This window comes from Trachemys scripta, chromosome 11 (genome assembly GCF_013100865.1).
Source record: "Trachemys scripta elegans isolate TJP31775 chromosome 11, CAS_Tse_1.0, whole genome shotgun sequence".
Classification (NCBI taxonomy): Eukaryota; Metazoa; Chordata; order Testudines; family Emydidae; genus Trachemys; species Trachemys scripta.
In genome coordinates, this window is record NC_048308.1 from 50,530,068 (window position 1) to 50,553,175 (window position 23,108).

At 44.0% G+C, this 23,108-nt stretch overlaps 1 protein-coding gene and 1 long non-coding RNA gene across 2 annotated transcripts in view; both read right to left on the minus strand.

Annotated features, from left to right (window-relative positions):
* The window catches only part of LOC117885098, a 57,972-nt gene that overhangs the window by 34,254 nt on the left and 610 nt on the right, over positions 1-23,108 (minus strand). The gene's annotated exons all lie outside the window — the stretch shown is intronic.
* On the minus strand, positions 21,007-22,747 carry LOC117885096 (testis-specific serine/threonine-protein kinase 6-like). Its single transcript, XM_034786245.1, has one exon. The coding sequence runs from the start codon at positions 22,350-22,352 to the stop codon at positions 21,519-21,521; it is 834 nt and encodes a 277-aa protein (XP_034642136.1). The 5' UTR covers positions 22,353-22,747; the 3' UTR covers positions 21,007-21,518.

The following is a 23,108-nucleotide window of genomic DNA, read 5'->3' on the forward strand; positions in this document are numbered from 1 at the left end:
TGATAGATTGGGCTGGGCAGAGGAGAGCCCCAAAGACTAATTAGCCCAGAAAATGGAAAAGTCACAGGAAGGAAGTGCTCAGGGGCAGGGACTGAACTGGACTGACTGGCTTGCTTTTTGAGAGTCAGAGCCAGGAGAGATCTCTGGGTGGGAAGAGAGATATCTTCTATCTCCCCTGTCCTCAGCTGAGAGAGCTAAGGGTTGTGTGTTTGTACATACAGGGCTGCCCAAGTTTGTTAAGGAGGGTGTGGGGGGAGACACGATTGCACATGGTGTTGAACTAGCAGAAGGTCTTCGAGCAGTTGGTGTCTAGAAGAGAGGCAGGAGCAGGATGATGCCCTGTCACAGGGCCCTTACTTTCACTGGTGAACACCCACACAAGTACTCCTACTGAAACCAATGGTGGTACAGCAGTAAGAGCGCCACAATCTGAACCTCAGGCAAAATAACCAATTGATTTAAATGATTCAACAGGGGTTTTGCCCAAGTAATGAGTGCATGAATAAGGACTGTAGGATTAACATTTTAGTTATTTACAGAGCAGGTAAAATTAGTACTACAAAAGCTAGAGAGTGTCCCTTCAAAAAACAGGCACGCCTTGGTGATTGTTATAGAACACCAAAGGAAAGAGAACATTTATTTCTCTGTTAAGGAGAGCAAACCTACAGAAAGGAGACGTACCTTAAGTAAAGAAGGATTAGATATGGAAAATCAAGATGTCACTTTTAAATTCAGAAGGTCAGGGGTTAGGAAGTATAAATTCAATGAATTATGTGATAAAGCATTCAGGAGGACTGGAGCATGCAAGCGAAGTGCAGTCTAATTATATACTGTAGATGGCACTCCTCATCTCTTATTCACAGGGCATACACCATTACCTAATCACACAGTGAAAATTCAGCCCTGCCTTGCATATTGGAATCGAGATCTTCTTTAAGTTTTTAGTGTTCCAAGTTTTATGTTGTTGTAGGTACTTCAGGCCTTTCATTTTTTTAAAAAAATAAACATTGTTAGAACGTGCACTTTGCGACTGCAGTGTGGAAATTCTGGGTAAGTGTTTTTTAAAGTCAGATTTGGAGTCTTTTGGGTAGATGGGCACCAACATCTCCCAAAGAAAAGAAGGAACCACTCTAGTATGATGCTGTTTGTTCTTGCCAAGAGCTAGTCATTTCAAAAACACCCTATAGATAGCACAACTATTCCCTCTCTTTAGGGGTAGATTGTGGGGCCTTTTTTCGTGCAGGTGAGCACTGACTCATGTAAGTCTAATGCCCATGAGTAGGATGACCAGATGTCCTGATTTTATAGGGACAGTCCCAATATTTGGGGCTTTGTCTTATATAGGTGCCAATTATCCCCCACCCCCTGTCCTGATTTTTCACCCTTGCCATCTGGTCACCCTACCCATGAGCTTCAGTAAGAACTCCACAATCTGTTTCTTGGCAAAGAAAACAACTGTATCAGCCACATTTTCTCTACTGACAAATATTGACTTCTAAATAGTGACCACTGTAATTTTGCAATATTATATCAAGGGAAAATTTCTTCCTGCCCACACCTGTTGATCAATTTAGAGCCTGAAGCATGAAAATGAATAGCTTTTACATATATTTTTTTAAAATCTTCATTAGTATAACTGTAGATGCTATCCTTAGTCATATCTGATTCTTTTATAAAACTTAATTATGAGACTATTTTGGAGTATTGGTTTTCTCCTTTTAAAAAAACAGTGTGGATGGCAAAATGTAATGCTCATAAAAGTGGTTAAAGTAGAGACTTACAGAACGTGACTTCTAATTAGCTGGATAATGCATGTGCAGACTCAAAGTGAGGTGGTTTTTTTTCCAGTTAGTCCATTAGCGTGTACCTGCGATTTATAGAATTTATTTTTTCTGAAATTAAAACTGTTACAAATAATATTCAACCTCATTGTGAATGGCCACAATGAATTATTTTAGCACTAGCTAAACAGACACCAGGCTCACAGATACACAGATCTTGTATTGCATTTGGTGGGTTTTTCATAGAAAATAAATCCACTCTTATCCTAACATCTCCATGTTGAAACTGTCTCTGCAACAATGTAGAGTCAGTGGCAGCTCTCATGAGAGGGAGAGTTAAGAGACTATTCAAATATATGCTATTGAACACCCTGTACTATTCCGGCAGTCTGAATCTGAATATGGATCCTGGTAAGGAAATTTGACCTTTTTGACTATTGTGGAATATCAGTGTTTCCTTGTGGAATGCTATGGTAGGTTGGTGACTCTGTTTTAAGCGTTTTCCTAACAGTGCAGGAATCATGATGTGTGGCTTATGTATATTGCCTAAAAATGGGGTATCTACTTTAATTTGATTCTTTGAAACTAAGGATCAAATTCAGCCCTTCAATTAATTGTTTTCCCTATTGGGGAATTGACCTACACTTCTCTAACTGCTTGTTATAAAGACACAATCTGTCTTTCTTAAATAATACAATGAATTGGCCTGATCCTGCAAACCCCACAGGTTCCCCTACTCACCCAGTAACCCAGAAGATTTCAATTTGATTATTTATTTATTTAAGTACTGGTGATGTGCTCTGTCCCGTACAAAATGAAAAAGAGAGACCATCCTGCTCTGGAGGCACTTGCAATGTAAACATCAAGATTTGGTAATGGAAGAGGAGAAGGACCTCGGAGTCCTGGTTGATAGCAGGTTGACTATGAGTCGGCAATGTGACATGGCCGTGAAAAAAGCTAATGCGGTCTTGGGATGCATTAGGCGAGGTAGGGATAAGGAGGTGCTGGTTCCGTTATACAAGGCACTGGTGAGACCTCATTTGGAGTACTGTGTGCAGTTCTGGTCTCCCATGTTTAAAAAGGATGAAATCAAACTGGAACGGGTACAGAGAAGGGCCACTAGGATGATCCGAGGAATGGAAAATCTGTCGTATGAAAGGAGACTAGAGGAGCTCGGGTTGTTTAGTCTGACCAAACGAAGGCTGAGGGGGGATATGATTGCGCTCTTTAAATATATCAGAGGGATAAATACCAGGGAAGGAGAGGAATTAATTCAGCTCAGTACTAATGTGGACATGAGAACGAATGGATATAAACTGGCTGTCGGGAAGTTTAGGCTTGAAATTAGACGAAGGTTTCTAACCATCAGAGGGGTGAAGTTTTGGAACAGCCTTCCGAGGGAAACAGTGGGGGCAAGAGACCTCTCTGGCTTTAAGATTAAGCTTGACAAGTTTATGGAGGGGATGGTTTGATGGGATAAAGTGATTTTAGTCAATAGGTCAATAACGTGCCATCGCTGGTAATTAGCAACAGTGGTCAACGATGGGATATTAAAAGTTACTACAGAGAACTTTTTCCAGAGGGTCTGGCTAGAGAATCTTGCCCGCATGCTTGGGGTTCAGCTGATCGCCATATTTGGGGTCGGGAAGGAATTTTCCTCCAGGGTAGATTGGCAGAGGCCCTGGAGGTTTTTCACCTTCCTCCGCAGCATGGGGCAGGGGTCGCTGGCTGGAGGATTCTCAGCGATTTGAAGTCTTTAAATCATGATTTGGGGACTTCAACAGCTGAGTCAAGGGAGAGAATTCTTCCAGGAGTGGGTGGGTCAGCTTTTGAGGCCCACATCATGTGGGAGGTCAGACTAGATGATCATAATGGTCCCTTCTGACCTTAGAGTCTATGAGTCTATTTGCAGGATTGACTCTAATTGTTGAATGCTGCCTTTCCTGGTGAGATTAATTCTATTTGATGTTATTCTACATTTATTTCTAAATGTATTTTAGAGAGACCTGACATAATTGTCTTGGCGCAGACTGAATGCCAAAATGAAAGCACAGGACTGGGAGTCAGGAGACCTGAGATCTTCTGACTGCACCACAAACTTCCCTTGTCACCTTGGATAAGGTACTTAGGATCTTGTCCAACTCCTACTGAAATCATCTGAAAGGACCCTAGTTTACCCATTTGTACTTGCACCTCCTCTTTTGACACCTCAGTCTTTGATAGTGCTTCATTTTTATAACCTGTATGGAATATCTGAGGTAGGTATCTTGATCCAGGATCCTTGATAATGTAACAGACCCACCAATTCTGTTGTAGACTTTGTGCTTGAGATATATGTAAGGAATATATTATTTATTTTTATTTCTTTATATCTTTGATTTTCTAATTCCCTCTAATTTCCATGTTAGGTTTTACCAGCCATAGTGTATGCACCTTTCTATTGGCTTTACTTGGGCTGGATTTTCAGTTCCTGAAAAACACATGTTGCACAAGCAAATTCTTGAACTTTGCCACTTAATCATATGCGTCCCCTCCCATACACACACACCCCCTCTCTTTTTCTTTTTTTAGAAGTATGTACAGCTTCTCTTGGCTCTATTGTGAATCTATTGTGGTTGCTTAAATAACCTCCATGCTGAGTCTAAGAATTTTAATGTATTTACTAATGACTGTAGGGTCTTTTTTGATTAGCCTCTTTTTTTTAAAAATCCCACTTTAGGAACATAGGAATTGCCATATCAGTTGCCCATCTAGTCCAAGATCATGTCATCTACAGTGACCAGCACTGGTTGTTTCAGAGGAAGGTGCAAAAATCCTGAAGAAGCTAGCTATGGAATAACCTGCCCACAAGGAAAAATTCTTCCTGACCCCAGTTAATTAGGAGTTGTCTTTGGCTCCAAAATATGTGGATTTTATATCCTTTCCAAAATCTTGTCTGTTTCTTTAATCCTTACTATTATGAATAGTAAATTTTAGTGTCACAGTGCCAGGGTCTGGTCCAGTTCCTCCCCGGAAGATATTGAGCGTAATTATATCGTAGTCACTGTTATTTAGTGGATTACTAAAAGTAATCAAATCAAAAATATATAAAAATTGAATTTTCCCAAGCCTAGTTATACTGCTTATTTTAGGGTTTTACTTTGCTGGCAGTTCCTGGAGTATCTGAGCACATGCATTCATGAGAGCCAAATACATGAATGACAGATGCTTTTAAAGGTGATGTGTAAAGGTTTTTAAAGTAAATGGATGTGTACTCTTTTGTTCTGCTTTTGGTATATAAAGAAGGCCTGAAAGGCTGTATTTTTTAAAGTATGTCTTACAGCTTGTTTTGTTAACCTAGAAATATTAGGAATGTCAAGTATGGCCCCCTCCCTTTTTTTGGAGGGCCTTATGGAGTGGTGGGTCACAGGAATGATAATTGTTGTTACCCACGCCTGACCTGAAAGGATGTTAATCAAACACTGGAACAAATTGCCTAGGGAGGTTGTGGAATCTCCGTCTCTGGAGATATTTAAGAGTAGGTTAGATAAATGTCTATCAGGGATGGTCTAGACAGTATTTGGTCCTGCCATGCGGGCAGGGGACTGGACTCGATGACCTCTCGAGGTCCCTTCCCGTCCTATAATCTATGAATCTATGAATATTTAGCAAACAAATTCTTTCTCCAAAGTGTTGATTATCCATTGGAGTTAAACTCTGTCCTTTGTTTTTTAGCATTTAACAGACTCTGCTTCTTTGCCCAGACCTGAAGAAGAGATCTGTGTAGCTTGAAAGCATGTACCTTTCATCAACAGAAGTTGGGCCAATAAAAGATATTACCTCATGTACCTTGTCTCTTTGAGTATAACAGTCATCTGACTAATCAATCTCTTCCTCTCTCAGTTGTGCAGCTTGCATTTTTGATGTCACAAGTGTGTGAAAGCTGTGTACTGGTGGCAGTTGGCACACAGTTGTGACACCATCAAAAAAGTAAAAAGAACAGGAGTACTTGTGGCACCTTAGAGACTGACAAATTTATTAGAGCATAAGCTTTCGTGGGCTACAGCCCAGCATCCAAAGAAGTGGGCTGTAGCCCACGAAAGCTTATGCTCTAATAAATTTGTTAGTCTCTAAGGTGCCACAAGTACTCCTGTTCTTTTTGCGGATATAGACTAACACGGCTGCTACTCTAAAACCATCAAAAAAGTCCAATTGGCTAATCAGCCACATTCCAATCATCTTCACTCAGCTGACCATTAGATGTCCAAAATACTACTGTAGGTGGTGGTGTAGCAACACACAGCTCATTAAATTCACCTGACTACAGTTTTGCTATCAAATCTGATTAGATTAGATCTACTACTTGGCTGGTTAGATTTAGCTGATTAGTTTTGTTTTGGCACTTGTGTGCTCTTATACAATGCACCTTCCTGCTGTTTTGCCTGCTTCATGCTATTCTTTGAATAGGGAGGTAATTGAAACTTACTAGGAGTCTGCTCTAGAACAAAGCCAGCCAGGCAGCTGGGCACAGGGCCTGGTGTGTTTGTATTGTGTCCTGAGATTCAGATTGGAATGTGTTTCTCCATCTGCTGAATGACTGCTAGTAATACTCAGCCCTCATAAGTTACTTTTCACTTTTATAACCTCACTTACCTGCCTCATCCTCAGAGCCCCCCTCTGGGAAAAGTGCTGTTATCCCTATCCTCAGATGAGGAAACTGAGGTAAAAAAGTTAAATGATTTGTACAAGGCCATCGAGAAAATTGGTGTCAGAACCAGAATTAGAACTCATTTCCTGGCCCTCATTCCTGAGATCAGGCCACTTAACTGCACATCTCACTCGAGATAAGCTTCTCTCCCTCTACTCTTTTAGCACTTGGCCTTCCATCTTCTGTTTCCTGAGCCCTTTGGCTCCTCGCATTCTTATCTTGCTGCCCCATGTATTCTATAACCTCTCTGTGGTCCTCTCCTATCTCTCTGTCCTTATTAATAACACCTACCACTTTAGAAACATGAAGTAATTATCACAATGGCCCATCTAATGGTCCGTGATCATTATCTAATTTCACAGGAACAGGAAACTAAGGCAGAAAGGTTAAATAACAGGAACTATGCCATGGAGTCAATGTCAGAGTCAGAATGCAGGACTCTCTTGTGCTCAGTCCTCATGGCCTCCCTCCTTATTGAGTTGCTCCTCCTTGAAGCCAGAGCCCACATTGGCTACACAGCAGAGAAGCCAACTGAGCTATATACAGTTGGAAGACATTTTCAGTAGCCTTTGTGCTATTGGAAGAATCCCCCCTGCCGCCCTAATGAATCTGGGTTTTTTCCAAAAACAGACTCGGCCCGTGGTTGTAAATTTCAAAGGCCCCAAGGCCAGCCTTCGGCACTATTAGGCAGGACTGTGACTAATTTGTGATGTTGAGGCACAATCAGAATGGTGAGCTTTCAGCTCCAGTGATTGGTTTGTATTTTCAAGGCTCATCTTCCTAAGGAAAAGGGCTACAAATTGATGGCCTTATCCTTTAATCCTTATTCACACATGTCGTTCTTGCTTATGTGAGTAATCCCAACGTCTGCAATTAGTCCTATTGGCGTCAGTGGAGCTACTTGCATGGAAGCATTGCAGGAGGCTGTTTAAACTGTATGTTTTTAATGAAAGCCTTGGCATTTGCAGAGTTCCAAAAGCTGGCAAGTAGAGCATGATGCAGGGCCAGGGGCTTTATAGACCTCAGTAGCCAGGCTGGTGGGTGATTTAAGGGCATCACAATCTGGCAGGTTAATTTGCCTTTCTGACTGCCGAATAAACACCGTGCACCTGGGTAAATAGGAAAGGAATTACTGGAATGGGAATGAAAAGGGAAGAAAGCTCCTTTGTCAAATATAGAGTTAAATGATGTCCGGCTTATCTGATATCTTCTCATACCAGACGCTGCTTATCAGAGATTGTTTTTTTTTTTTTAAAGTTGAGAGATAATGCTTTAAATGGGAAAAACTGAACTCGAAATGGACCCAGAAATGTTCTTCCAGCTCTTCATGTCCCCCCATAGGTAATTGTGACTACTGCTAATTTTCCTACAATGATGGCTTAGCAACTTCTTTTGCCTGTAATTGCGGCTTGATTCATCTGGGAAATGGTTCTTGGAGCCTAATAAGCACTTAGGTGTACATCCTCTGAGAGTGCCTGCTGCCATGGCAACTGCTGTTTAGAATACACAAGGAGGAAAACCTGTGAAGTCACTCTGGGCAGCGCTGGTCTCCTGTACTTTGGCAACGGAATCAGCCTTTGCTTGTCAGAATTGGTTTAATGATCAGTCCTGGAAACTCTCATGATGTTTAGAGACTGTCTCTTTAAATGAGTGATACTTCTGTGGGTGGAATTAACCTTTTGAATGTCAACTTTTAGGTGCATTCAAGTGCTTAATAGACATAAGGATAGATGGGGCCATGTAGCCACAGACTGAGTAGAGGGTGGTACGAACCCACACCTTCCTAGGGGCAGCAAGGGGAGGGATTGTGCCTCTGTGCGCACAGGGGAGGGATGTGAATGCTAAATGCTACAATCTAGTCCTATGCAATAGTGGTCCTGGGAGAGGATTCTCTGGAATAATTATGTCAAAGGTCTTGTCTATGGTTGGCTTTTTTATCCAAAATTTCCAGCGACTGCGTCAATTCCATTCTGGGTAGCAAGGGTGTAGTCAAAGCCTTGGGCGGGGGCTGTTAGTGCTTTAATGATCATACCATGTTGACCTGCTGAGAAAATGGCACAGGGCTTAAAGTTAGAGCAAGATGAAAATCAGCATTTCTGTCCCAGGGAAAACCCAATCCTTCTAAACTTGTTTTCATCTGGAATTGGGGCAAAACATTGATTTCACCCCCTCCCCCCATGGAAAGTTCTGAGAAATGTTGATTTGGAGATGTCCAAACAATTCATTTTGGCTCAGTTTGACATTGAACTGCATCTGCCTGAGCTGCCTTGGTGCCTCATGGGAGTTGTAGTTCAATGCCCAATGCCCCCATTCTGGCATATGCCCTGGGCTCCCCAGCCAGACTACATCTCCCATGTGCATCATGGTCATGTGATTCCCATGATACACTGAAGAAGTTGAACCAGAGAAGAGACCACAGTGCATCATGAGATAAGCTAGGGAACATGGCCCATAGAGGAGAGCAGGTAAATGGGGCTCCTGAACTATGTCTCCTGTTAGGCACTGCAGCAGCTCATGCTGATTAAAGCCAAACTGAACTGAAACAAAAAATGTTGATTTGGTTCAACAAACCAAAATGTTTTAATCTAAGTCCAACTGACCTGAAATAAAATATTTTGTTTTAATTTCCCCCTAAATTTTGGCAAAATTGGAAAACTGTTCAGTGCTGAGTTGGAATCCAGGAGTCCTAACCTAGGGTTGGAGCCGGGGCAGTCGGAACCAGGGCGACAGGGTTCAGGGATCAGATGAGGCTGAGGGGAAGAAGCCAGGAGCAGGTCAGGGTCCAAATTAGGGGTCATCATAGAGCTTCCAATTCTCCAGTCACTAGTAGAGCCGTTGAGTAGTGATGTGGATGTGGCAGTGGCCTGAGAGCCTATAGGCCCATATTCAGGACCCACAGATCCTCATACAGCATTGGGAAACTTGGGGCAAGAAAGCCTAGTGTAACATTCCTAAGGAGCCAGATGTTGACAAAGACCTTAATCTAGCCTCTGATTTACATGTCTAATTACCTAATTTGTGAGTGCAAAATTGCACCTGTGAAATCACAGGCTGGGTTCACGCTCAGGCCCAAAGTGCCATTTAGCTTTGTATTTGGCTGTTTGTGAATTTCTTCCTGACTCAGTGATGGGGTTGTTGACTGCCCTTGCTGTTGCATTCCTATCCCGTAATTCCATATCTTAGTGGCCCAAGTCATTTAAAACTGATTACAAGCAAGGTGTGGAGCTAATGAGATGCTGATATCTCCTAATGATGCTGCAAAAGTAAAGAAACTGGACAAAATAGAAGACCTCACACATCCATGACCCTGTGCCAGTAGATACCTTCCATGCTGTTGTGTGTTTTTGAGCTTACTTAATGCATGTTCATAACATTCTTTGAGATTCTCAGATAACCCTGCTTAAATCAATGGCATGATGCCCCTTCAGTTGTACAGAATCTGGTATTAAAGATGGGGGTTGGTTTTGTGATTAAGGCACAGGAAGGAGAGCTACATTTTATTCCAGGCCGTGCCACGGATTTCCTGTATGACCTTTAGCAAATTACTTAATCACCTTGTTCCCTCATTTTCCCCCTCGTCTTTTAAACATGGATAATACCTACCTACCTCACAGGTGTATTATGTTTGTCTGATACATCAAGATACTCAAATGGAAGCTGCTAAATAAATGTAAAGTAGCATTTGTGACTATCATCATCGGTATTATTATTAGGAGATGGGTGGATTGCTACATTGTTCCAGTAGGGTTTTGTTTTAATTTAGTTGGAAGTATTAAAAAGAGAGTGCTCCTTTAACAGTGTGTGAAGCAGTCATCTGAGTACACAGCAAACCGAACCAAAGAGGGAGCGAGGAGAGTTTCAAAGGAAGCTAAGCCCGAAGCGAAGAGAGAACCTGTAACTTCTCTGAAAAACTGGTTCTTCATCCTAACAGCACACCGGGGGAAAATAAAACGACCTGGTATGCTGTGGAAGTGATTGTAGATCTGATCATGAATGAAACGCAGGCAGTAAATGCACATAGGCCCTGATCTTTCACCACTGACGTGGATGGGGACATAATCAGGCCCATATTTACAAATGAAGACTTTGTGTCTGATACAAGTTACACCAAAATCCTCCTTCATATAAAATAAATACACGTTGCAGGAGCTATGCTGTGAGCACACAATCTCCCTCTTAGCAAAAAAATCGACCAGTCGCTCATCACCTGAAGTCTTTTACAAGCTGCCTCTTCACAAAGACTCACTCATCACGTTGGGGACAGTTCCCTTTTTCCATTATAATCATTGCTCTCAGTGACTTATCTGTGTTCTTTATTCTTCCAGTGATCTCAGCAATGCAAGAGCCAGCGACAATCTGCAGCCTTGAAATAGGCTAATTCAAGGGTCTCATTCATTTTCTTTCTTCTCCATCCCTTCACCTCCAAGCTGTTGGCCTAGCTGGCCCATTGGTCTGCTCTGCAATGGGGGGATAGAATTTTCAACGGAGCCTAAAGAAGTTAGGTGCCCAATTCCAAATTCCCTTCTGCTCCTTTGAAAACCCTAATTCTATTTACGTATACTACCGTTGATCCAAACCCCTATTATCCGAACCTCTGCAATATCCAACCCCCTTCCTTGTCCCCCAGCATGAGATTCATGAGATATACATGCTGCAGAGGTCATGTCTCACTTCCTGGGGGTCAAGGAAGGGAGTTAGATAATGCAGAGGTTCGGATAGTAGAGCAAAGACTACAGTAAGGACTGTGAGGAGAAGTCTGCGGCCATGGGGCCAGCAACCCCACTGCCGTCACAGACATAGCGGAGCTGCAGAGGGCTTCCCGTGCTGCTCCAGGGCTGATGATACCCAATACCCTGTTTCCCCGAAAATAAGACATCCTCCGAAAATAAGGCCTACTTACAGTTTTGCCTCTCGTTGTAATATAAGGCATCCCCCCGATAATAAGACCTCCCCGATAATAAGGCATCCACCGATAATAAGGCATTTTTCATTTCTGAAAAATAAGACATCCCCTGAAAATAAGACCTAGCGCATCTTTGGGAGCAAAAATTAATATAAGACACTGTCTTATTTTCGGGGAAACAGGGTATGTGCAAGGTGCAGGGAAGGCTGCCGTCCTGGTGGGGCAGAGCAGAGTTCTGGCCAGGGGTCTCTGCTTTGCCCCACTAGGACCACAGCCTCGTTCTCGCACCTCCCCAGCTGTCACTAGTCCTGCGGTAGCACAGGGACCCTTTGCAGCCCTGCTGTCACAGGAGTGAGTGAGTGGGGCAGACCAGAGACCCTTGGCCAGGACTGAGGAGGACAAGCCCCTGGTTGCGGGGAAGACCACCCCACTGCTGACTGGCTCCTGCCCTCTCGATTATCCAAACTCCCACTCTTCACTCACGTTAAAAATGACCCGTAAAGACAAAATAAATCTTGGGTTTTGCTCTTTAATTTTGCTTCTTTATAATTTATAGAGAAGGCTTCACAGGTCCCTATAAAATATAATACAGACAATATTTGTTCCATTAGAATTTCAGATCTTGTCTACCTGGAATTTATGAAATTATGACATTCCAAGAAATAAGAGTGAAAGCTGAATAATTTGGAAGGGAAGGGATTTTTAGCTGACCATAGAAAACCCCTCTGCTTTGTTTTTTAATACCCTTTTAACTCCAGTAGTTAATGAACAATTTGGAGAAAAGATGTTTTGTTAAAGATTCAACACATCTGTCCTTTCAATCTAAGAGTGAGAGCTTGCAAAAAACATAGGCGATCCCTAAGACATTGTTAAGTAAAACAAACAAAAACCCCAACAGTAATGAAAAGCCAAGCAAATTTGACATCCTTGATATCTCTGAGGTAACAAACAAGCAGAAAAATAAAACCTTTAAAAATGCCTTTCTTTAAACATCACAAAGAAGCAACAAGGGAAACAAAACAGAGTTATTCTGTTTCAGTGGCAGTTGATATTAGCTTAACTTGTTTTGCTAACAGCCTGTGGCTCCAACCAACCAACAGAATTCAAGGACAGTGGTGACTTTCCCTACAGCTGCTCTACCTAAAATGGAGATAAATCAAAGTTTTAATATTATTAAAACCTTTTTATTGGTCAATTGGAGACAACAGAACAGAAGCTGCAGATATTTCATGGCGATGCAGGTTTTAACAATGCTGAGAATTCACCAGCTTGACAATTCCCTTGAAATGTGCCTGCTGTGTTATGGTAACCACCTTTACCCTTGGTTAACCAAGCCGTCATCTCTTTTGTAAAATGAGGTTTATGTTCCTTTAATGGAGTGTACTATCTAATTAGCTGAATATTCCCATGTACTTTAGACTCAAATGCATTTACAATAGTGTGGTAGGCATGGTACCCCTACCCATGGTATCGCTGCACTCCTTTGGGTTTCAGTGGGAACTAAATCAGGCTTGTGGAAGTTGAGATAGTGGCAGACGTGAAATGTCCTGAAGGAGGACGAGCATCCTGACAATTTGTTACTGACTACGTGATGTTCAGCTACATCGTGTTCATGAAAGTGGAGTTTTTGTGTAATCAGAAGGAGCTGAAATGCTCTCTCTCCTGCTTGTGCAGTTTTGGGTAAGCTCAGCTCAAACAAGCTGTTACTTGCAACATAATCGTATATATGTGTTTTTCCTGCTCATGTCCAGACTCTTAAATATTGTTACGGGAAATCAGGGATACTCAGACCTCAGTGGTTCAGGAGCCAAATTAGCGATGAACCTTACCCAAAAGTGTTTCATTTGTTTGTTTCATTTACTATAGTACTATATATGCATATTTAAATAGTATGAAGGGAAATATTAAGTTCATTATATATATTATTCTCACAGCAAAATGACTGACCAAGTGTAATTATTTTATCAACTACAATTGGTGAATAACATAGTAAAAGCATCCTTACTGGTAAGTAACTTGGATTGTGTGATTTAATTATTAACCAATGTTTTAATATCATGTGCTGCAAAGAGCCACTTGCCACTCGTGAGTATCACTGCTCTAAACACAACATGCAGCAAAATCTAGAATGCAGTAAAATGGCTTCTAAGACAATTCTATGCAGCTCAGTAATGATGTTTCAAAAACAACAGCATCCCAACTCACACCTTGATTCATCTGGAACAATGGTTCTATAGACACTGCTGCAGATTTATTAGTCAGGATGCGCTACTTACAGTAAGGGTGTATGTGTTCCCTCTCTGTGCTATCTTGTGGATTTCAGCAGAAACCATTGCTGAAATTACCATATTTTAGCAGACATTTTGGTTATATATCCCCTTTCTACAGCAAGTATCCTAAGAGTAATAAATATTGCTGCTGCCGTGTCTGGGGACAATGCAACAGTCATCATAGGCATGACTCCGTGGGTGCTCTGGGGCTGGAGCATCCATGGAAAAAAAACTAGTGGGTGCTTGGCACCCACCAGCCACAGCTGTTTGGTGGCATTGCTGATTAGCTGTTTGGTGGTGCCCTCAATCAGTTAATTGGGGATGCCGCCAGACAGCTGATTGATAGGTGCCACTGCCAAATAGCTGATTGATAGGCAGCTCAGGGACTGGCTTCGGGGAGGGCAGAGAGCAGTGGGCGGGCCAGGACCTTGGGGAGGGATCAGAGTGGGGGCCGAAAGAGGTGGAGTGAAGGCGGGGCCTTGGGGAAGAGCAGGAGTGGAGCACGGCTGGGGAAAAATAAGTCGGCGCCTATGACAGCCATTATGCATTCAGAAATAGCTCAAACAGAGTCTTGCACATGAGAACATAGGGGGCCACTAACGCATGTTAAATTCTAATTACCCATTCCGACAGCTCCTGAAACTAGTCTTATTGACTTCAGTAGGACTTCTTGCATAAGGGCTAGTCACAGGGAGAAAGGGCAGCAGAATAGGGCTCTACGCTGCCATGTGATCTTTAACTTCCACCTGGCGCATAATGGCTTAACTTATCAGGCACCACCTATGGCACTATATAAAAACGAGTAAGATGTCATGGGTTTTTGCCGAGGCCTCACAGCCAAGCTGCAGACTATCGAACTTGCATCCTGGGTTCTTTCTGGTCTGAGTCGTGTTTTAACAGAGTTTGTCTTGTGGACATCTCCCTTCCTTTTATGATTGCATAGGCCACTTCCCTTCCCATCTACCATTTCTTGGGTCTTTCTATTTCAGTAAACCCTGCATATGATGGAAGGAGAAGGAAGAGAAAGGAAAAGGGCTGTGCTGCAAGCCAAGGCTGCCGACCTCCACTCCAGTGGAGACTGCCCTTGGTTCATGCTGAATATGTAGTTTATGAAGCACTTTGGGATGAAATGATTTATGCTGATCATCTAGAATTCTTTGTTAACATGTAGTTAACTTAAACAACTGAGGAACGGAAGGGAGAGAAAAAGTCTTTGAATGTTTGATGCTTCCTTGCCCCTTACATTAAGGTGGGAGGTAGCTCGCAGACAGCATTTCTAAGACTCCAATAAGTCTTCCACGAAACGCCAGATATTTCTAAGGTAAAAAGACAAGTAAGAAACAAGCCAGCACCTTTTAATAAACAAACCACGAACTCTTTCAAGCCTCCCTTAGCCATTACGGAAAAGAGAAAGGAAGAAAAAAAAATAGAGAGAGAGAGAGAGAAAGATAAACCGAATGTGTTTTCTTTACCCATCACCGAGAAGAAAAGAAAACAAAAACAAAACAAAACAAAAAAAAGAGAGAGAGATAACCCTAATGTGTTTCCTTAAAAACCAATGGTGCTAACTTACAGTCCATCTGCCTCTTTATGGAATGCAGGGTGGGCAGAATGTCTACGCCCTCCCTCAGGCCAGCACGCTGGCATGATGCTGCCTTCTGAACAAGCTGCTAGTGACAGAGAAACCCCGCAAAGAAGGAATGATGATAATTGAGCCTTGTGATCACAAGCCTATGTGTTGCTGTTGCAAGGCTGTCATGGGATAAATATGGGGGAAGCCCGCAGGCACTGCCAGCTGTACAAACCACGCCTGTGAAAGTGGGAAACATTTGAGAAGCCTTTGGAAACTTTACTCTTTCAGTTAACACAGAGAGAAAAGGGATTGTCTCTCTGAGCTTTAAAATATTTTCCAAGTCACTGTAAACAGCTTCCGACCGCACTATGCTGTACTGGGCCAATAGGCCTACGTCTGGAAACCAAGGGCTGGTGCAGTTTCCAGGGGGAAATACAGAGCATAAACACAAAGCACTGCGTTCCACAGACATTTGCTTCTGTTTAATTTTTAACCTTTTTTTTTTTCTGCATGTCTTGTATTTAGGCCTTATATACTGTAACAGGGCATAGCAGGGCCCCATTGGTCCTGCCTCTGTTCTGCTCCAAAAACCACTCGGAGACCTTCTGGCTCAGCAATCACCGGTGCAGTTTATTTGTAGTGCAATCCCACCGCCTTCTCGCTATAGACAGCTTGGGGGCTTCTCAGTCTCTGCAGGAAGGAAGAGCTTCCACTCTCTGGCTTCCCCCTTTCTGTCTGCCTCCCTGGAATCCTTCCTCCCAGGCTTTTATGCAGCCCCGGGCTAATTAGGCTGGCAGCTGTTTCCCCTTTGCCAATCAGGCTCAGGTTTCTCTGGCGTGACAGAGGGCCCAGTACCCTGTCACATATAGCCACAAGTTGTACCACGTTGCACCAGTACAACCCCATACTGCAGGTGCAATTATACCGATAAAGAGGTGCTTGTACTGATGTAGCTTATTCCTGTACAGAAAGGAGAAAAACGATACCAGTATATGGTGTATTTATACTGGTATAACTGTATTTACACTGCAGTTTTTACTGACATAATTACATTGGTTAAAAAAAAAAATCACACCTGTAACTGACACAGCTATGAAATTACAATGTTTTAAGTGTAGACCAGGCCTTAGAAATATAAGAAATGCCAAGTCTGGTTTTCCATGGAAGACTTGTTGGAGGCCTAAAAAATGGGGACTGTGAATTTTATCAGGCCTTGATCAATCAAAGCACAAGTTTAATTTTAAGCATGTGAATAGTCCCACTGAAGTCTTTGAGTTGGATCAAACCTAACTGAAGACTCATGTTAAGAGGCTTAAGTGGGGCATAGGATCTTCTGCAGGCCCTTCACACGGGGCAAACTTCACCTTCAATCCCTCTGGCTCAATTCACAACGAGAAGGCAAAACATCCTCCCTACAATGTTACGGTAGAAGTACCACAGAGGAGAGGTCTAACGTTAAGCAGGAGTAGGCCATCTATTTAAGTGGGACTACTCACATGAGCCAAGTAAAGCACCTCTGTAAGTGTTTGCAGGACTGGGGATGTATTTGGTAAATTATGCTAAAAATGCATGGAATGTTCAAAACATTTCAGTTACTCACCTTTTGTACTAAACTTTGGGCACTGTCAATTCAAAACTCATACTTTACATTCTTATATTACTAAAAACATCCTAGAAACCTCAGGGAATTTTGTTTTCAACCCCTCTCTCTCTTTCTCAGCCTCACCCTGTGTTTTCATAGGTAACTGCAAGGCAGGGGAAGTCTGACACTTCCTAGCACTTGTTGCTCCCAGGCACTAGTATGCTGATGTCCTCATGCTGGTGCACTGCTCTGGAACAGGATGTGAGGAGAGCAATTCTTCCTATCAGGGCATTACTAATAGGCGAATGGGAGTAAATGTATTGTTAATCTCCCTTAGGGTGACCAGATGTCCCGATTTTATAGGGACAGTCCTGATTTTTGAGTCTTTTTCTTATATAGGCTCCTATTACCCCCACCCCCGTCCCGATTTTTCACACTTGCTGTCTGGTCACCTTAATCTCCCTCCCCCAACACCCACAGATAGAGGAAGGCCCCCAGCTGCCCCAGACATATAGTCTTTTGGCAGATCTCAAGCCTGAGGTTGTCCTTACCCAATGTGGCTTCCACAACAGCAATGCCCTGGCCCAGGTGGCAGTAGCTAGTGTAATCCTGATGCGCCAAGGGTAGGGTTACCATACGTCTGGATTTTCCCGGACATGTCCGGCTTTTTGGGCTCCAAATCCCCGTCCGGGGGGAAATCCCAAAAAGCCGGACATGTCTGGGAAAATTGGGACATGCGGGTCCGGCGGTGCCGAGCCGAGCCGGGGGCCGGGCCGGGGGTGCCAAGCCGGGGGCCGGGCCGGGGACCGGCAGTGCTGGGCGGGCCGGGGGTGCTCGGCCGGGCCCGGGGCCGGCACCCCAGGGCCCGAGCCGACCCAGGCTGGAGACGCCGGGGAGGCCAGACTGGGCCGCGCCTCTTCCCCCCACCCCCCCGTTACCTGCTTCACGCTTCCCGCGAATCAAATGTTCGCGGAAAGCAGGGGAGGGGGCGGAGTTGGGGCGGGGGGGCATGGGTGTGGCTGGGGGCGGGGCCGGGGCCCTGTGGAGTGTCCTCCTTTTGGACACTCAAAATATGGTAACCCCAGCCAAGTGCATTGTGTCATCCTAGACTGGTGTTTTCAAGGGTCTTCAAAACACTGGTGTGGGATGCCCACCTCCCAAGTCCACGTATTTTAGAGCAAAATAAAAATATAGGCAGCTAGAAAGCTTGGGGCTAGAATCAAATCAATGAGAGTTTTGCCATTGATTTCATAGTGGTCAGGATTTAGAATTCTTTTAACAATTATTTAACTCAAGCTCCTACTTGGGAATGAAACTTATTTTGGGCCTAATCCTACAAACACTTAGACCTTGGCTACACAGAAAAATTGGACCAATTTTACTAAATCGATTTAGAAATGGATTTAGTTCAATCAGTGCAAGCCCCTTCTGTAGACACTCTTATTTTGGGCTAAGGCTGAGTACCTTATTTCAATTAAGCTTGAGTTGGTAAGGAATTGACTTAATAGGAAACAGGCATCCAGATCTCTTAGGCAGCTTTGCAAATCTCAGCTGTAGGCCCCAATTGTGCATTTCATTAGGGGTGGATGCCGTGTGGGTGCATGTGCCCAGAGAATTGTAGGAGCTAATTGTCAGTGGAACCAGAAGAATTTGGATGGTCAGGCCCTTTGTGGAAGACTGCCCCCCGACCCCCTGCTTCTTTAGCTGAGGGCTGAGAAAGCTGTTACGAGACTTGATTTCCTGACATTTCTAAGGCTAAGAAGAAGCAGAAAAAATAAAAAAGAGTTGGAAAAAAAATCAAGATTTCTTTGTACACTATCAAGAAGCAACAGCAACAAGAAGAAAGAGAAGAGTGTTTTCTTTACATGTCACCTTGAAAGTCTTTAGTAAATGGCAGCCTTTTAATCATTGCTAGATATCCAGGCTGCACTCAAGAAAGGAAAAATTTGAAGGAAGATTTAAAAAAAAAAAGTGAGATTTTTAATGTCTCTTTATGAAACAAAGCAAAATATTTCATCAGTAGAGGGACAGACAGCGTAAACATTGCCTTAAAGTTAATCCATAAGGCACGTGTATTTCCCTGCTAATTAGTCTTGCGGCAGGTCTGTGTGTCTTCATCTCTCCTCCAGCCATAAGTGACGAGTAAGATATGGAGCAAATCTGAGATGCCTCCACCCACTACGTGGATAAAACTTGGAGGAGGTCTGGGACTCCCTCAGCCATTCTGTTATTTTTAGTGCACTAGCTAGAGTAGACCTAGCATGTGCCTGTCTACCTGTGCTTGGAAGCAGCCTCCCTGCTATTGCATAGCTCTATGCCAGTAAGCCTTCGGACGGGTCGGTCAACCTGGAAGGAGAAACTGGAAGCACCGCCTTAACATTCATCATTAAACTAAGACGATTCCCTTCTGTGCTTCCTCCAGATTGCTGCCACTTGTTAGCGCAGGCAGTGGCATGGCCTCTGTGGCCCTATTCTAGGCAAATGGCTCTGTGAGGCATGGGGTAACTTGGTCTTAGAAAAGCTTTCTCATGAGATGAGATTAAAATCAACCTGTATTATTCAATCTGGCTACCTTTTTTCAACCATGCTGACTTGAACACCTCAGTGGCCAAACCACCTGATTTAATATTCTTTGTACCTTATTGACCCACTGTGTTATACTGAAGTTTATTCTGTTTTCCCTGATAGCTACTCATTCTTTCCACTGGTATGTGATTACAAGCAATCTCTTGCTTACGTTTGGTCACTGTATCTTTATAACACTTCACTTTAATCCTTTTTCTTCTTTACTTGTGACTTTCTTTAATACAAGTATTTTCAACAAGTTTGTAGTTCCAAAATGAGGGCGTCTCCTCCTTGCAAACGAGTGGCAAGTCTATGACCTACTTCCCCATTTTTCTCTCCCCAGGCTGTAACTCAATGCTTGAGACTCAGTGCAGGTCTGTGACCCTTCCACAATTCTCTCCCAGTGAGAGAGAGCTGGGGCAGAGCTGTTTTTTTCCCTATCCCAGACTTTATTATTATTTATTAGTATTAATGTTTATCATAGTCGTGCCTAGAAGCTACCTGAGAATGGTGCCTCATTGTGCGAGGTGCTGTATAAACAGAATAAGAGTTTATAATCTAAACGGACAAGATGGGCAGAGGAAAGGATATAAAGCCTCATGGGAAAGTTTTACCAGTTATACTGATAAAGCTGTACTAGCACAACCCCTTATGTGGACACCCTTATTCCAATATAAGAGAAGCTTCCCACCCCCTGCTGTAGCTTAAGCCCCTTCCTAAGCTCCAGCAGTTAAAGTAAAAAAGGCCACTCTTGTATTGGAATCAGAGTGTCTTTGTGGGAAGGTTATGCAGGTATAGCTATGTCGATTTAAATTCACACCTCAGGTTCTACTGAATAGTTTTTCCCAGGTAGACAAGGCCCCACACACGCAGAATGAACAAGACAAAAGCCATGGTAGTGCCACAATGTTTGGTTTGAGTTTGTTGTTTAAATCTTTTTGGTGGTGTTTGTGTTAGGAGAGGATTAGTTAGATAGAAGGACAGGGTGGAGGGTTTGGAGCAAATAGCCAATCAGCTCTGGCTGGGGTGGGACTGGGTTGTGTCCTTGATCTTTCTGCATTCCCAATGATTGACATTCAGGGCAGGGCTGGATTCAGATAATTTGAGGTTTAGGCAGAGAAAAAAAAACTCCTCCCATACACATACCTTCCCCCTTCCCCTTCTAAACTGAAGCCATGATTCTGCAAACACTTACTACATACTTCACTTGAGCAATGTGAGTTGAGCTCAATGGGGCTACTTCACAGTGTAAAATTAAGCATGTGCATGAATGGGACTGGGACTCAAGTCATCTAAGTATTTCTGAACATAGAAATTAAAAGACAAGACCAAATCCTATGCCCTATCCAGCCAAGCTTTGGCTGCTACTGGATGGGGAGGACAGCCAACGTGGTGTGAAATCTGGATTTCAGATACACCCAAAGTTCAGGGAATTTGGATGTAGAGTTCCAATTCTGGTTATTCAAAAGATCTGGCTTGGGATCCAGGTTTGGTTTTGACCCTCTCCAAAGCAGAAGGCTATTTAGATCCAGCTTTAGTTCCAAAAGAAAGGAGATTAGAGCATAGATGGAATAAGAATTAGACCGAAGGGAGAAGGGTTAAGGTGAACCCACCCACACACTCCTTGCAGTGTTCCTTCCATAAATGCTAATGTGACTCATACTGGACCCTGTCCTGGATGGCTGGGCAGGAAGCAGAGACCAGCACTGGGAGGCAGCAGCAAAGGACAGACAGAGTTTATTGCACAGTCATGGAGGTTGCAGGCAAATAGTGTCTCTTTCCAGCTACCTGCATCTCTGAGCACAATGGACTCTCCTGAAATGTCCAAGACAGCTAGCTGGCAGGAGTGCAGTTTGCTACATACTGCCCAGGGGCTGTACTACACACACGTAGCAGGCAGCACTTCAATGCTCCATGTGCTCAGAGTCCATCCACAGCTGACAACTCGGTGTGATTGCTATCCATTTAAATCCCTCCTTGTCAGCAACACCACATGGTTGTTGCTCAGTTAATTACCCTCAGCAGCTTCATGTGGTCAGTTTTTTCGTAAATCTCCAGCCAACTGGTCCACATGATCAAAACCGCTCTTGCTGGAGCTCTGCACAGTTAGTGTCTCAGCTGGACCATGTGGTACTAGAGTGGAAAAGCTGCTTCTTTTTAGACATCCCCTTTCAGCCAGCAGTTCTTGGCCACATGTCCCACCCCAGGCCGGGAGGCTGGGCTGAACTGGAGCAGCTGGGTGATGAGGGTTTTGCAGGGCTCAGGCAGAGGAGGAAGACCATCAGGGTAGAGAACCCCCTTCTTCTGGCGGCGGGGCATGCTGAGGACGTGGGTGTCGTCAAAGGGCATGCAGCCAGTCACCATCACATAGAGCACCACGCCCAAGCTCCATATGTCGTACTTCTTGGCGTCGTAGGGAATGCCCAGCAGCACCTCGGGGGAGGCATAGGCAGCTGATCCGCAGTAGGTAGTGCTCAGGTCTGGGTAGCCACGTGCCTCTTTGCTAAAGCCAAAGTCAGTGAGCTTTGCCCGGTGGCCATCAGCGGTGAGCAAGACGTTCTCACACTTGAGGTCCCGGTGCACCAGGTTCCGGTCATGCAGGTAGCGCACGGCACCCACGATCTGTCCAAAGATGTCCCGGGCCTTGGGGACACAAGGTAGTCTCCCCAGCCGCTGCACCAGCTGGAGCAGATCCGTGGACGCTGCTTCCATCACGATGTAGAGTTTCCCATTGCAGACCTCGATGAACTCAAAGATCCGTACAATGTGAGGATGCCGGATCATCCGCAGGATGGAGAGCTCCCGTGGCAGAAACTTGTGTACAAAGTCGGGGGGTGCCCGGTGCCGATCCACTACCTTGACAGCTAGCGGGCCCTTGTACTTGGCTGAGGTGGCCACCCTCACCTTAGAGTAACTGCCCTCACCCAGGGTACGGCCTAGCTTGTAGCCCAGATTACTCAGCACCTTTTCCCCTTGGGAGCCCCCTGACATGGTGCAGGGTCCTGTGAGAGCTTAACAAGACTAGGTTTATCTTTTTGGGACTAATGGCTTCAACCCATTGCGCTTGGCACCTGGTACACCTTTATTCCCATATGTCCACTGGCTGCTTGCCCCAGATGCATCACTGCACACTGGGTATTGTGAAGTGCCAGGAGTGTCATATACCACTGGTAACCGGGGGTATCATATAACCCCATTGCTCTCCCATCCCCTCTTGAGAACCTAGGAGTCCCACAGTGCTTAGGTGAGAGATTTAAGATCAGACTTCATATTCTCAGACAATTAAAATCAGACTTCTTAATGTATGCCCATAACAGAGGCATTTTCACCTGCTTTTTAAAAATGTATCTCTAATTTAGAAAGTCTAGGAACAAAAGGTTTCTAACTTAAAGCAACAAATTACATTAAAAACCCACACCTGGGGAGAAAAAAACACACACACACACACTCTCTCTCTCTCCAGTCCCAGCATAATGGAGGGACGAGAAAGGACGAGCATGCTGTCCAGGGCCCCATTGTTGCACAAGTCCATAGCTGCAGTTTGCTACAGAATCCAATAACTCATCCTTAGCCATAGGACTGAGGTCCAGATTGCCATGGAATACCACACAGGGTCTTGTGTAAACAGAGTTAAGGTGATTTTCCTGTTTTCAGTAGTTCACACCCTCTTTGGATTGGCTTTAGCATAGATGATTTACCTCTGCAGCTCATCAAAATATGCCTGACAAGTAAATATTTACCTTTGCA

Bases quoted from the DNA above. Each gene is read 5' to 3' on its own strand.
- LOC117885096 (XM_034786245.1), bottom strand. From the start codon at position 22,352: ATGTCAGGGGGCTCCCAAGGGGAAAAGGTGCTGAGTAATCTGGGCTAC.